Raw genomic sequence first — 14,430 nt, 5'->3', positions numbered from 1 at the left:
TTCTTCAATCTGATAGAAGAGGAAATTAATGAATGATAAGAAGTCATCTTATTTCTTTGGAACAAAACTCACTGGTAATAATACACAGACAAAACAGAATAGTAAAACATCATAATTGTCATGTGTAAACTACTTATATCTTAAGTAGAAATACTAAAAGATGAACCAATCAAAAATAACTACAATTTTTCAAGACATGCACAGTATAAAAAGATGGTGACCAGGCACAGTGGCTCATGCCTGTAATCCCAGCATTTTGGGAGGCTGAGGTAGGTGGATTGCGTGAGTCAGGAGTTCAAGACCAGCCTGGCCAACATGGTGAAGGCTCGTCTCTACTAAAAATACAAAAATTAGCTGGCCATGGTGGCAGGTGCCTGTAATCCCAGCTACTTGGGAGACTGAGGCAGGAGAATCACTTGAACCTGGGAGGCAGAGTTTGTGGTGAGCCGAGATTGCACCATTGCACTCCAGCCTGGGCCACAAGAGTGAAAAAGAAGAAAAAAGAACAAAGTGTAGGTATGAAGTTAAAAGTATAGAGCTATTATTAGTTTCTGTTTGCTTGTTTTTGCAGTCAATGTTGTCATCAGTTTAAGATAATGGGTCATAAGATGTTATTTGAAAGCTTCATGGTATTTCAAATTTAAAAACAACATTCACAAAAAATAAAAAAGATACCACTAGAGAAAATCACCTTCCCAAAAAAAAAAAAAAAAAAAAAAAAAAGGAAAGAAGGTAGAAGGAAGAGGAGACCAAAAAACAAGGAGAAAACAAGAAACAAAATGGCAGTAGTAAGTCCTTTTCAGTAATACGTTGAATATAAATGGACTAAACTCATCAATCAAAAGACACAGAGTGGCTGAATGGATAAAAAACAAGACTCACCAATCTATTAGCTACAAGAAACATACATCACCTATAAAGACACACATAGACTGAAACTAAAGAGATGGAAAAAGATATTCCATGCAAATAGAAATCTAAAATCAGGAGTAGTTATATGAGACAAAATATATTTCAAGTCAAAAATTAGGAAAGAAAATTACTATATAATGATCAAAGAGTCAATTCAGCAAGAAGACACAATTGTAAATATATATAATATATATGCACCCAACACTGGGCACCCATGTATGTAAAGCAAATATTATTAGCGCTTAAGAGAGAGATAGACCCCAATACAATAATAGCTAGAGACATCAACATCCCATTTTCATCTATACAAAATCAACAAACATCAGACATAATATGCACTATAGACCAAATGAACCTAATAGATATTTACAGAACATTTCATTCAGCATCTACAGAATACACATTTTTGTCTTCAGAACATGGATTATTTCAAGGACAGACTATATGTAAGGCCACAAAACAAGTCTTTAAAACATTCAAAAAATTGAAATAATACTAAGCATCATCTCTGACCACAATGCAATAAAACTAGAAATTAGTAACAAGAGGAACTTTGGAAACTATACAAACACATGGAAATTAAACAATAGGCTCCTGAATGACCAGTGGGTCGGTGAATAAATTAGAAAGGAAATTTAAAAATTTCTTGAAACAAATCAAAATGGCGATTCAGCAGCCCAAAACATATGAGATACAGCAAAAGCAGTACTAAGAGGAAAATTTATACCTATAAGCATCTACATCAGAAAAGTAGAAAAGTTTCAAATAAACAATCTAATGATTCATCTTAAAGAACTACAAAACCAAGAGCAAACCGAAATTAGTAGAAGAAGAGAAACAACAAAGGTCAGAGCAGAAATAAATGAAATTTAAATTTTAAGAAATATAAAAGATCATTGAGAAGTTCGTTTTCTGAAAACATAAACAGGGTGAACATGGTGGCTCACACCTGTAATCCCAACACTTTGGGAGGCCAAGGCAGGTGGATTACTTGAGATCAGGAGTTCGAGACCAGCCTGGCCAACATGGCGAAACCCTGTCTCTACTAAAAATACAAAAATGAGCCAGCCGTGATGGTGCAAACCTATAATCCTGGCTACTTGGGAGGCTGAGGCAGGAGAATCACTTGAACCCAGAAGGCAAAGGTTGCAGTAAGCTGAGATCACACCACTGCACTCCAGCCTGGGTGACAGAGTGAGATTCCATCTCAAAAAAAAATAAAAGGAAATCAATAAACCTTTACCCAGGCTAAAAAGAAGACACAAATATATATGGGATAAAAAAGGAGACATTACAACTGATACCACAGAAATTAAAAGGATCATTAGACTACTATAAGCAGTTATATGCCAATAAGTTGGAAAATAGAAAAGAAATAAATTTCTAGACACAACCTACCAAGATCGAACTACGAAAAATCCAAAACCATTATTTATTATAGGCCAATAATAAATAATGAGGTCAAAGCCATAATAAAAATCTCCCAGCAAAGAAGAACCTGGAACCCAGTGGCTTCACGGCCAAATTCTACCAAAGGTTTTAAGAAGTGCTAATATTTATCTTACTAAGATGACTCCAAAAAATAGAGGAGGAAGGAATACTTTCAAAGTCATTCTGCATTGCTAGTATTACCTTGATAACAAAACTAGACAAAGACATTTTTAAAAACTACAGGCCAGCATCTTTGATGAACATTGGTGTAAAATGATTCAAGAAAATACTAGCATACTAAATTCAACAACATATTAAAATGATCATTGAACATGATCAAGTGGGATTTATCATCCCTGGGATACAAGGATGACTCAACATATGTAAGCCAATCAGTGTAATGCATCATATTAACAGAATGAAGGACAAAAATTATATGATCATTTCAATTGATGTTGAAAAAGCATTTGATAAAATTCAACATCCCTTCATGAGCTAAAACTATGGAACTACTACAAGAAAACATTGAGGAAACTCTCCAGGACGTTGGTCTAGACAACATTTTTTTGTTTAAGACACCACAAGCATAGGCAACCAAAGCAAAAATGAACAAATGGGATCACATTAAATTAAAAAGCTTCTATGCAACAAAGGAAACAATCATTAAGGTGAAGAGATGACCCACAGAATGGGAGAAAATATTTGCAAACTACACAGCTGACAAGGAATTAATAACCTGAATACATAAGGAGTTCAATAACTCAATAGGAAAAAAATCTAATAAAACAACTAAAAATGGGCAAAATATCTGAATAGACTTTTCTTAGAAGACATACGAATAGTATATGAAAAGGTGCTCAACATCATTGATCATCAGAGAAATGCAAATCAAAACTACAATGTGATATCATTTCACCCCAGTTTAAATGGCTTATATTCAAAAGACAGGCAGTAACCAATGCTGGCAAGGATGCAGAGAAAAGGGAACCTTCATACACTGATAGTGGGAATGTATATTAGTAGAGCAGCTATGGAGAACAGTATGAAGGCTCCACAAAAAAAGAAAAATAGAACTACTATATGACCCAGCAATCCCACTGCTAGGTATATACCCCAAAGAAAGGAAATCAGTGTACTAAAGAGATATTTGTACTCCTGTGTTTATGACAACACTATTCACAATATCCAAGACAGAGTGCAAGGGAAACTGCCCCTTTTAAACCATCTGATCTTGTGAGAACTCATTATGAGAACAGCATGGGGGAAACCACCCCATGATCCAGTCACCTCCCACCAGATCCCTCCCGCAACACCTGGGAATTATAATTTGAGATGAGATTTGGATGAGAACACAGAGCCAAACCATATCATTCCTGGCCCCTCCCAAATATCATGTCTTTTTCACATTTCAAAACCTATCATGCCTTCCCAACAGTCCCTCAAAGTCTTAACTTATTCCAGCTTTAACTTAAAAGTCCAAGTGCAAAGTCTCATATGAGACAAGGTAAGTCCCTTTTGCCTGTGAGCCTGTAAAATAAAAAACAAGTTAGTTACTTCCAAGATACAATGGGGATACCAAGCATTGGGTAAATGCAGCCATTCCAAATGGGAGAAATTTACCAAAACAAAGGGGTTACAGGATCCATGCAAGCTTGAAAGCCAACAGGGCAGTTACTAAATCTTAAAGATCCAAAATAATCTTCTTTGAGTCCATGTCTCACATCCAGGGAACGCTGAGGCAAAGGGTGGGCTCTGAAGGACAGGGGCAGCTCTGCCTCTGTGGCTCTGCAGGGTACAGCTCCACAACTGCTTTCAAGGGCTATTATTAAGTGCCTGTGGCATTTCCAGACACATGGTGCAAGCTGTGGGTGGATCTACCATTCTGGGATCTGGAGCATGGTGGTCCTCTTCTCACAGGTCCACTAGACAGAGCCAGTGGGAACTCTGTGTGGGGGCCCCAACCCCACATTTCCCCTCTGCACTGCACTAGTAGAGTTTCTCCATTAGGGCTCGACCCCTGCAGCAGACTTCTACCTGGACATCTAGGCATTTTCTTACATCCTCTAAAATCTAGGCAGAGGTTCTGCAACCTCAATTCTTATCTTCTGCACACCTGCAGGCCCAACACCACATGGAAGCCACCAATGCTTGGGTTTTGCACCCTCTGAAGCTACAACCTGAGCTGTACCTTGACACCTTTTAGCCACAGCTGGAGCAGGCACAGCTGGGACACAGGGTGCCATGTCTTGAGGCTGCACAAAGCAGAGGGGCCCTGGGTCCAGCCCATGAAACCATTTTTCCCTCCTAGGCCTTCAGGCCTGTGATGGAAGCTGCTGCCTTGAAAATCTGACATGTCCTGGAGACATTTTCCCCATTGTCTTGGTGATTAACATTCGGCTTCTCATTACTTATGCAAATTTCTATAGCCAGCTTCAATTCTTCCCCAGAAAATGGGTTTTCTTTTCTACCATATAGCCAAGCTGCAAATTTTCCAAATGATTATGCTCTGCTTCCTTTTTACACATAAGTTCCAATTTCAAACTATCTCTTTGTGAATGCATATGACTGTATGCTTTAAAAAAAAAAAAAAAACAGGTCACATCTTGAACACTTTGCTGCTTATAAATGTCTTCTGCCAGATACTCTAAATTATCTTTCTCAAGTTCAAAGTTCCACAGATCTCTAGGGTAGGAGCAAAATGCCACCAGTCTCTTTGTTAAAGCATAGTATAAATTACTTTTACCCCAGTTCCCAACAAGATCCTCATCTCTATCTGAGACCACTTCAGCTAGACTTCATTGTCCATGTCACTATCACCATTTTGGTCAAGTTCCAAACTTTCCCACATCTTTCTGTCTTCTTCTGAGCCCTCCAAACTATTTTACTCTCTGCCTGTTACCTAGTTCAAAAGTCACTTCCACATTTTCAGGTTATCTTTATAGCAGTACCCCACTCTGCCAGTACCAATTCTCTGTATTAGTCAGTTTTCACACTGCTATAAAGATACTACCTGAGACTAGATAATTTATCAAAGAAAGAAGTTTAACTGCCTTACAGTTCCCCATGACTATAGAAGCCTTAGGAAACTTACAATCATGATAAAAGGTGAAGGGGAAGCAAAGCACGACTTCACAAGGTAGCAAAAGACAGAGAGAGAGAGAGCATGGGGAAACGGCCACTTTTAAACCATCAGATCTCATGAGAACTCCCTCAGTATCAAGAAAACAGCATGGGGGAAACCAGCCCCATGATCCAATCATCTCCCACCAGGTCCATACCTCAACATTTGGGGATTACAGTTTGAGATTTGTGTGGGGTCACAGAGCCAAACCATTAGAACAATTATAATTCAAATTTTACAGAATAGCATTTACTAGCAACAAAAAATTAAATAGATATAAATCAAAATAAGTATGTGCAGATGCTGTATGCTGAAACAAAGCACTATGAAAAAAAATCAAGGACAGCCCAAATGTACCAGTATATACTGCATTCCTCAACTGGGAGACTCAATATGAAGATGTCAATTCTTCCTAAACTGATCAACAGATTCGACATAATCCAGTCAAAGTCTCAGGAGGATTGTTCTCTGGATAGCAACAAGCTGATTCTAAAATTTATAATGAAAGGCAAAGAAACTAGACTAGTCCAAACAATTTGGGGGAAAAAAAAGCAAGGAACAAAGTAATCCTCCTGATTTTAATAATTACTATTAGTTACAGTAACTGTGGCAAGAGGGTAGGAATATATATCATTGGAAATTAATCCATACAAATATGGTCAATAGATTTTTACAAATGTCACAAAGAATTCAGTGGAGAAAGAACCATTTATTTTTATTTTTAATTTTTTGGAGACAGGGTCTCTCTCTTGCCCAGGCTGGGGTGCACTGGCACAGTCATTGTGCACTGCAACCTTGAACTTTTGTTTGCCTCACCCTTCCAAGTAGCTAGGACCACAGGCATTTGCTACCATACCCATACCCAGCATTTTTTTTTTTTTTTTTGGAGAGATGATGTCTCCCTGTGTTGCCCAGGCTGCTCTTAAAGTGATCCTCTGCCTTGTCCTCCCAAAGTACTGGGATTATATATGTGAGTTGTCCTGTCCAGAGGGATAATCTTTTTATCAAATGGGGCTGGAACAACTACACATCTAAATGCAACTAAAATGAGCTGTGACTCAGCCTTCCCAGTTTAAAAAAAAATCAAAATGTATCATAGATCTAAATGTGAAATATAAAATTACAACACTTCTAAAAGAAAACAGGAAAATAATTTTGTGATTTTAGGTTAGGCAGAGTTCTCAGGTACAACACCAAAGTACAGTCTACAGAAGCAAAATTTAAAACTCTGCTCTCCAAAAGACACTGTTAAAAGAATGAAAAGAGAAATCACAGACTAAGAAATTACTTGCCAATCACATACCTGACAAAAAAAAAAAAAGAAAAACTTGTATCCAGAATACGTTCAGAGCTCTCAAAACTTAACTATGAAAGAAAAAACAACCCAATAAAAAAATGGGCAAAAGACTTAAACAGATACTTTCCCAAATAAAATATATAAATGGCAAATAACACAGAAAAAGATGCTCAACATTATTATTCAGTAGGGTTATATTTTAAGTGAGATATTTAAAAATAAGACAAAGAGAATATCAAAGATGAGTGTGAGAGACACACAGGAACCAATAATTCAGATGTCAGAGAGTAAAAAACTAAGGGGAGACATTGTAGACATTTTAAAAATATTTGATGGGCTTTTAAGTCATATTGTTTCAAAGCCTGAAATTGGATTAATATGCAGAAGTTGAAGGAATGCTTCAGACTCAATATCAAGGAATAATTCTCTAATATGAGAACTGTCCAGAAGTGAACTGTGCTACTTCAAAAATCAAATGTAAGTGCTCTTACATTCACAATTCACAAACAATCTGAATGGTCATATGTTAGAGATGTTTCCTGTACTGAGTGTGCAGGTGAGTTCTAAACAGATAAGATACTATAATTTTGTAAAGTTCCTTCAGCCCCTGAGATTCTGTGGTTTTGGTTACTGTTGTTATTTGGCATCACAAGATTCATAATCATGTTTTAAGAATTTGGACTTTAAACTCTCTCTCCTTTTAATTAATGAGACTATCCAAATATGCCTCTGATGGAGGTGGCCAAATAAGGTTGCTTTCCCTCATAATCTGTAAGAAAAGGGACTTGTTTGGATAACTAAATCCAAAGAAGCTGAAAATATTTTCTCTCTCCTGCTTACAGTTTGCCAGTGACCATGTGTACCAAGAACTGTTGCATAGGAGACAGAGAGACTGTTACATTGAACCTGGCTTGCTCTGACAGAAATTGGGCTGCAAAGACAGGCAATTTCAGGGGTGTGTAAACTGTGCAGTTGCATAGGGTCTCATGCTCGGTTTAATGGTTTGCTATAACTGGTTTTGGAATTCTTAATTTATAAACAAGGGGCTGGCAAATTCTGCAGCTGGTCGTAACTACAATCTTTATCTGTAATTCCTCACCACCCACTCATTCCTTGTAATTTTGCAATCTGACTTCTGCCTTCATAGTAGAATAAAACTTCTCTCTCAAGTCATCTATTGGCTAATCACCAGTTCCCACCATCTCTTCTTAATCTTCATTCATTTTATCTTGTATTAAGCATCTTTGTTGATGGACTATACCTTTAAATTCCATTTAGTTTCCATTAACTTACATGATTGTGGTTTTCTCTTACCTCTGATTTTGTTTGATAAAGCTGAGTAGAATGATAGAATAAAGCTATAGTGATAATACATACCTCAGGGTTTTCCATTCCCTAGAATGCACCCATACTCTATTCACAATACATATTGGTACTTTCCTGTTTTCACAGACTGAATGACAAAATGATTTCCAAATGGACAAATTTAAAGGCTAAACTACAGTTCCTGCCTGACTGGTACAGCAAATCATATGCAGAGTTTTGGGAATTGTGTTTTGTTTCCTTTAATATAGCTATTAAGTGAAGAACATACCAGTGTTTTCATCTGTTGAACATATAAATGGCCGTAAAGTTCCTCGAGTCTCCTTCACAAAATAATCAATGACACTGAAAAGGTTTGGAAGTGTTACCTGTATGAATAGAGAGTGAGAGAAAACTCAGCATCACCTGGGTAAAAATGGAGTAAGACAAGGCTCAGTTGGAATCTAGTGGAGATTACTGTCATTACTTCACTTCAATGGATTACTGTATGACCACAGTTTTATATATCCATGTGTCTTATTTCTCCTTTTTAATTGACCATATGTCCTTTCTCTGTTGAGGAATTACCCCCTTTCCCATTGAAGACAATCCGGTGGACAATAGTTATGTACCTTGCTGTCCCTCAATTAAAGCATAAGAATGTAAGCCAGGTGTGGTGGCTCACACCTGTAATCCCAGCACTTTGGGAAGTGCAGGTGGGAGGATCACTTGAGACCAGGGGTTTCAGACCAGCGTGGGCAACATAGCGAGATCCTGTCTCTACATAATTGAAAAAATTAGCTAGGTGTGGTAGCTCACACTTGTAGTGTCAGCTACTCAGGGGGCAGAGGCAAGAGGATTCCTTGAATCCAGGATTTCGAGGCTGCATGAGTTACGATAGTGCCACTGCACTGCAACCTGGGTGACAGGGTAAGACCCTGTCCTAAAAGAGGGAGCAAAAGATTGTGACTCAAGTTAGGCCAGAAAATGCCTTCTTTCTGAAATTTGAACTTGAGTAGAAGAACAGAGAAGGATAGCATTTTCCTAATCAGCTGGTTCTTAGCACAAGTTGCTTCCTAGTCCCTAAAGGTTTGCAATCTTTCCAGTCATTCTATGTTCTTTTTATTTTTATTTTTATACACAGTCTCACTCTGTTGCTCAGGCTAGAGTGCAATGGCATGATCTTGGCTTACTACAACCTCTGCCTTCCAGGTTCAAGCTATTCTCCTCCCTCAACCACCCAAGTAGCTGGGATTAACAGGTGTGTGCCAGCACACCCAGCTAATTTGTAGTATATTTAGTAGAGACGGGGTTTCACCATATTGGCTAGGCTGGTCTCGAACTCCTGACCTCGTGATCCACCTGCCTCAGCCTCCCAAGGTGCCATGATTACAGTTGTGAGCTATTCTATGTTCTTATAATAAATTTATGTTTGCTTAAGTTAGCTATAGTTGGTTTCTTCTACTTTAAAGCAACCTTTAAAACCAGATAATTTAAGCATTTTAATATTTTATTGTAAAAGGATAATTTGCTTGTCTAGGAGTAGATAAAATGTGTCTCTACCCCAAACTAATATTTTTATACAAGTGAAATCAGATTAAATATACCAGAATATACCAGATAACCTTGAAGAGGAAAATGAATTCCTGAGCCAGGTACAGTGGCATCTGTAGTCCCAGCTACTCGGGAGGCTGAAGTAGGAGGATCATGTGAGCACAGTAGTTTCAGGCTGGCACTATGATTGCGCCTGTGAACAGCCACTGTGCTCAAGCCTGGGCAACATAGCAAGACACCTGTCTCTAAAAAGAATTTCACAAAAATACAACCTTACTGAGGGTTTGAGGGGTATTGCTGTGGAGGGTGAAAAATGAAAGAATAATCCAGGCTGTTAGTTTTCCTTACACTGCAGACTGTATGAGCTAATGACAGAAATGAACCTCAGTTCACCAGTGACAAAGATGACACATTATTCTTCCTTGTCAATTGCTTTTAGTCACTTAGTTATTTGGATTACCCTTTAGCAATCTAGTTCTCTGCCTTCCTTATTGAATTTTATTTTAAAAGTCCAGTCAGGAATGGATCTGAGAACTGAGAAGCTTTGGGAGGCATTTATGGCAAAGATGTAAGTGTGCTGTATGAATCAGCAGCTGCCTTGCTCTCTAAGAATTATGACCAAAATATAAGAAATTCAACCACACTGTTCCTTTTTCTATTTCATCAACATCATGGGCCCAGAGAAGCAGAGGAACTAGGAAAATATAAATATCTTCAAGACCCATCAGTTCTATTTAAGTGATATCCAGAGACATCTTTCCTGACTCAATCTTCCCATTACTGCAGCCTAAAATCACAGAACTATATAGAGTCTCTTTTCCAGCATCCTGAAACATAGGCCACATCACCACATTTTCATTAGTGCAGAACAGTGTAAATACCAATTATCTCACTTGTATAAAAGGCATAACAATATCTACCTCAGGGGAACGACAACAATTACATTGGATGATATATGTCAAGTCCTTAGCTGTATCATTATCCCCATGATAAGTCAGCTAGGGTGAGAGAAGAGTTGAAGACAAATAAGAAATCCTTTCTTCACTACTATGTTGCTTTTAAGAGAGGATTTCTGAACTTCAGCATGACAGGTATTAGAGGATTAGGCATTTACAGATTTCTTCCCATTAGAAATAAACATATTTGAAGATTTATAATTGGAGAATGTTTAACAAAAATATCTTTCTTTCCCTGAAAAAATTATTCCCATTTTTCTTTTTCTGCAAATTTTTCTCTGCAAAGATTTGCAGAGAAGGAAAAGTAGAAAAAATTTTTAGAAGCAAATTGTCTTTTACTCTGCCTCACCCACCTATTCTTGAATCTCACTTTTCACCCTGTATGTCTGCCACGTTCAGGGCTCCTTAACTTAACTGGTTTTAATTTTTTTTATTTATTTATTATCTATTTATTTATTTATTTTGACAGCACTAGGAGGCTATAAGGAATTAGGAGGAAGGTCATCAACAACAACAAAAATAGCTACTTACAGGTTTTTCCAGTTCAATAGTGTAGTTCTGTCCTACGCTCATCACTTTGTAGTGCTTGATTCGTGGCATGCTACAATGAAACAAATGGTTAGTCTCCATTTTATTATGCAATTGGGTAAATGCAAACTAAAGTAAACATAAAATATCACCTGTATAATCAACCTATGTTCTCATGACTGTAATTTGGCAAAAAAATAAAAAGTCCTTGGTGGTTTGCAGTGTGTCTTTTTGTGGGGGCTATTCAGTAGGAATATAGGCAATCTGGGTCATTGAGTGGGTGAATGAGAAAGAATAAACAGAGAAAAAAAGGAATCAATGAAAAATCTTTCAGGTAGAAATTATTTAATGTCAGTAACCTAGAAAGTAAACAGCATAATAAAATTCTATATAGGTATATAAAAATCAAATATATATTCTCCATATTAAGATAGAAGTAGAAAGAATTATTAAAAGTACATTGACTTCTACTCTACATTATCACTAATCCAACCAGAAGGCACTCAATAGCTGTTATTCATATTAGCTCATATACCACTGTGAATATCTGCTAACTTTGGGGCTGACTTAGAGAGATGGAAAATACTGGGTCTTAGGCACTATATGAACATATAGATGAGAACATAAGTATAATACATGAATTGTAATGTCTTCCTCTTCTATAGTCACATAGCACTCAAAATTATTACCACTTGAATACATGGTTATTTTATTGATTATGAACTGCTTATGAACAAGAAGCATATCCTATTCATCTTTGTATGCTAGCATTAGGCACACAATAAATATTATGAAGTTGAGTTTTTAAAGCTTTAGGAACTGGATGGGTGGAGTCACACCTGTAATCTCAGATCTTTTGAGAAGGCAAGGCAGAAGGATTGCTTGAGCCCGGGAGTTAGAGAACAGACTGGGCGAAATAGTGATACCCCATCTCTGCAAAAAAATAAAAAATATTTGCCAGACATGGTGGTCCTAGCTATTCAGGTGTTAGGTAGGAGAATCACTTGAGCCCAGGAGGTCAAGGCTGCAGCGAGCTATGATTGTGCCACTACACTCTAGCCTGGGCAAACAGAATGAGACTCTGTCTCAAAAAAAAAAAAAAAAGGACCTCTCATCTAATAATGTTATCTGCTAGAACTAAGCAAATTTATACTGAGATCAGAAGTCAATATCCTTTCAGTTAGTTTTGAACCAGAGTATGCTTGCCTTGATTTGTAATGGCAAGAATGTTAGGACGAAAACTTTTTCCAGTGTTGACAAGTTAACAGCATTTATTATGTTGTCATTTGCTTGAATGACACTAATTAAACAGCTTCCTATGGGCAGAAGCTGTCTAAAACAGAAGTGTTCATCAGGTTAAGTTAGGCACAGGGCCTTTCTACCTTCATTTTTTTAAAATCTATTCTCTTTCCATTTTCAGTTAGGACTGAAACTGAAGTCTTCTATTTAGGAGACTCTTCTCATCCACCGTTACATCCAAATCACCTCTGTATTGAAAATCACAATGGAAAACAGCTCATAAATTCCAGTAACCTACTTTCAAACCACAGAATAAAACCTAACCAGCCTTTTCCCTTCCTAAAAGAAAGTATTCCTTAATGTGGAAACTTCAGGTATCAGTTACAAGTTGATGAAGGAAACATTTTTGGACACAGAAGGTTACAGAGTACCCTTTTGGGGTGGTTGTATCTGGCTTTATCTTTATCCCATTAGAAAAAGATCTTCATAATCAGAGTTACTTTTGAAAACTCTACAATTTCTATTAGAATTCCTGTATTCCCATTAAATGAGGGATTGCTGTTCCTTGGAAGACTGAAAGAAAACTTGGTTCAAATTCTGATTCTGTCATGTGAGTTCTCTGAACCTCCATTTTCTTCATCTATAAAATGGAGATGGTGATGCCTTGCCTCACAGGGCTGCTGTAAGTTAATGTTTGCAAAGCCCTTAGTGTAGTGTCTGGCACATTTAAGTACTCGGTAAATTATAGCCATTTTTATTATTTCTTAAATGTATTGTTTTAATGTAGTAGTTTCTGTGAGTGTCATCCTCTTCATTTGTAAAACATGGGAAATACTGTCTGTCTCAAAGTTTTTTTTGTGCCTGAAGGAAATGTTTGCCAGCACTCAACATAGGACCCACAAATGGTAACCTATAAGGGGAACAACAATTGTTGTTATTAAAAGCCATCATATCATCATCATTATCATCATTCATGGCAAAGCTGTGGGAGGAAAAGTGGCAAAGGTCAAAAGGTATCTTTGAACTTTTGACTAATACGATGAAATTCTGAAACAGAAAAAGGTGGAAAAAAAATCCATTGAAGTTGCTTAGGTTTTGACTCTCTTTTTAGACCTTTTGCTTTCCTTTCATATTCTGTCTTGTTTGGCTTTTCCAAAGAAATAAAGAGAGATGAAAAAAACAAGTTTGATGGAATTTACTATATTAAAATTTCCTGCTGCTGACCTCAAAATGGAAATTACAGGTCTTTTTTTTTAAGAAAAGGTGTGCCCTGAAATGTTGTTATAAATACTTGTTCTTAGCTTCTGACCTCAATTTTTGCAAAGAAATCAATTTTGGGTAATATTTCCTACCGCTTCCTTAGTTAATGGCTTTCCAAAGTTTCCATCCTACTAGCTTGGTACCTAGTGAAAACATTTTCAAGAAAGCCAAACCAAGCCATGACGTTTTGTTGTAAGAACAGCTTTATGTCTTATGAATTCATGCACCACTGGGCTCGGTAAACGTAGATGATAGTTTACACCGAGACAAGAGTCATCTGGTAATTTGGCATTGAATGGCTTTTGTTTATTCCTGAGCACAACAGTCTTTCCTCCCACAGCTGCTTTGTGAACAGATGGAGATAATTTTATTTTTATGTACTGCTTTGTAAACCAACTTGTACTTTTCATCTAGTGTTTCACCAGAAACATTCATCTAACTTGCATGACTGAACATTTCTCCCATAACCTGTAAGATGAATTGGTGTTGTGGGTAACACAGATGCTTCCTAATAGCCAAGGTTTCTACCAAATTCTTTACATTAAGTTGTATAGTATAACAAGCTAAAATTCTAATACTCTATACAACTGTTATCCTTTAAAATTAAATGACCTGTTAAATAGAAGATATAAAATTCAGGTACTCTGAAACGCCTGTTTTGAGCATTAGAGAATACATTTAACAAACCTTGACATCATAGATGGATCTGGCATGTAAAGAAAATTTGTGCAATACAAGTGAATTTTTCTTATCCACTTCCAGGTATAAACTATTTCTCAAAGCCTAAATAAGTGCACACTGACTCTAGTGTTAGAATGCTTTAGTTTAAC

The 14,430-nt window shown here is 37.0% G+C and overlaps 1 protein-coding gene across 2 annotated transcripts in view; it reads right to left on the bottom strand.

Annotated features, from left to right (window-relative positions):
• Window positions 1-14,430, bottom strand: part of STAP1 (signal transducing adaptor family member 1) — a 46,094-nt gene that overhangs the window by 5,803 nt on the left and 25,861 nt on the right. For both annotated transcript variants that reach the window (XM_012473429.2, XM_012473430.2), the window contains 2 exons: window positions 11,105-11,174; window positions 8,356-8,452 (listed from right to left, as the gene is read on the bottom strand). In XM_012473429.2, the coding sequence (XP_012328852.1) occupies window positions 8,356-8,452; window positions 11,105-11,174 (167 nt within the window). The remainder of the gene's footprint in view (window positions 1-8,355; window positions 8,453-11,104; window positions 11,175-14,430) is intronic.

This window comes from Aotus nancymaae, unplaced genomic scaffold (genome assembly GCF_030222135.1).
Source record: "Aotus nancymaae isolate 86718 unplaced genomic scaffold, 86718_ANA_hifiasm-v0.15.2.pri h1tg000006l, whole genome shotgun sequence".
In the NCBI taxonomy this organism is placed as follows: Eukaryota; Metazoa; Chordata; class Mammalia; order Primates; family Aotidae; genus Aotus; species Aotus nancymaae.
Note: the sequence above shows the minus strand (reverse complement) of the source record. Positions and strands in the feature narration are given on the sequence as shown.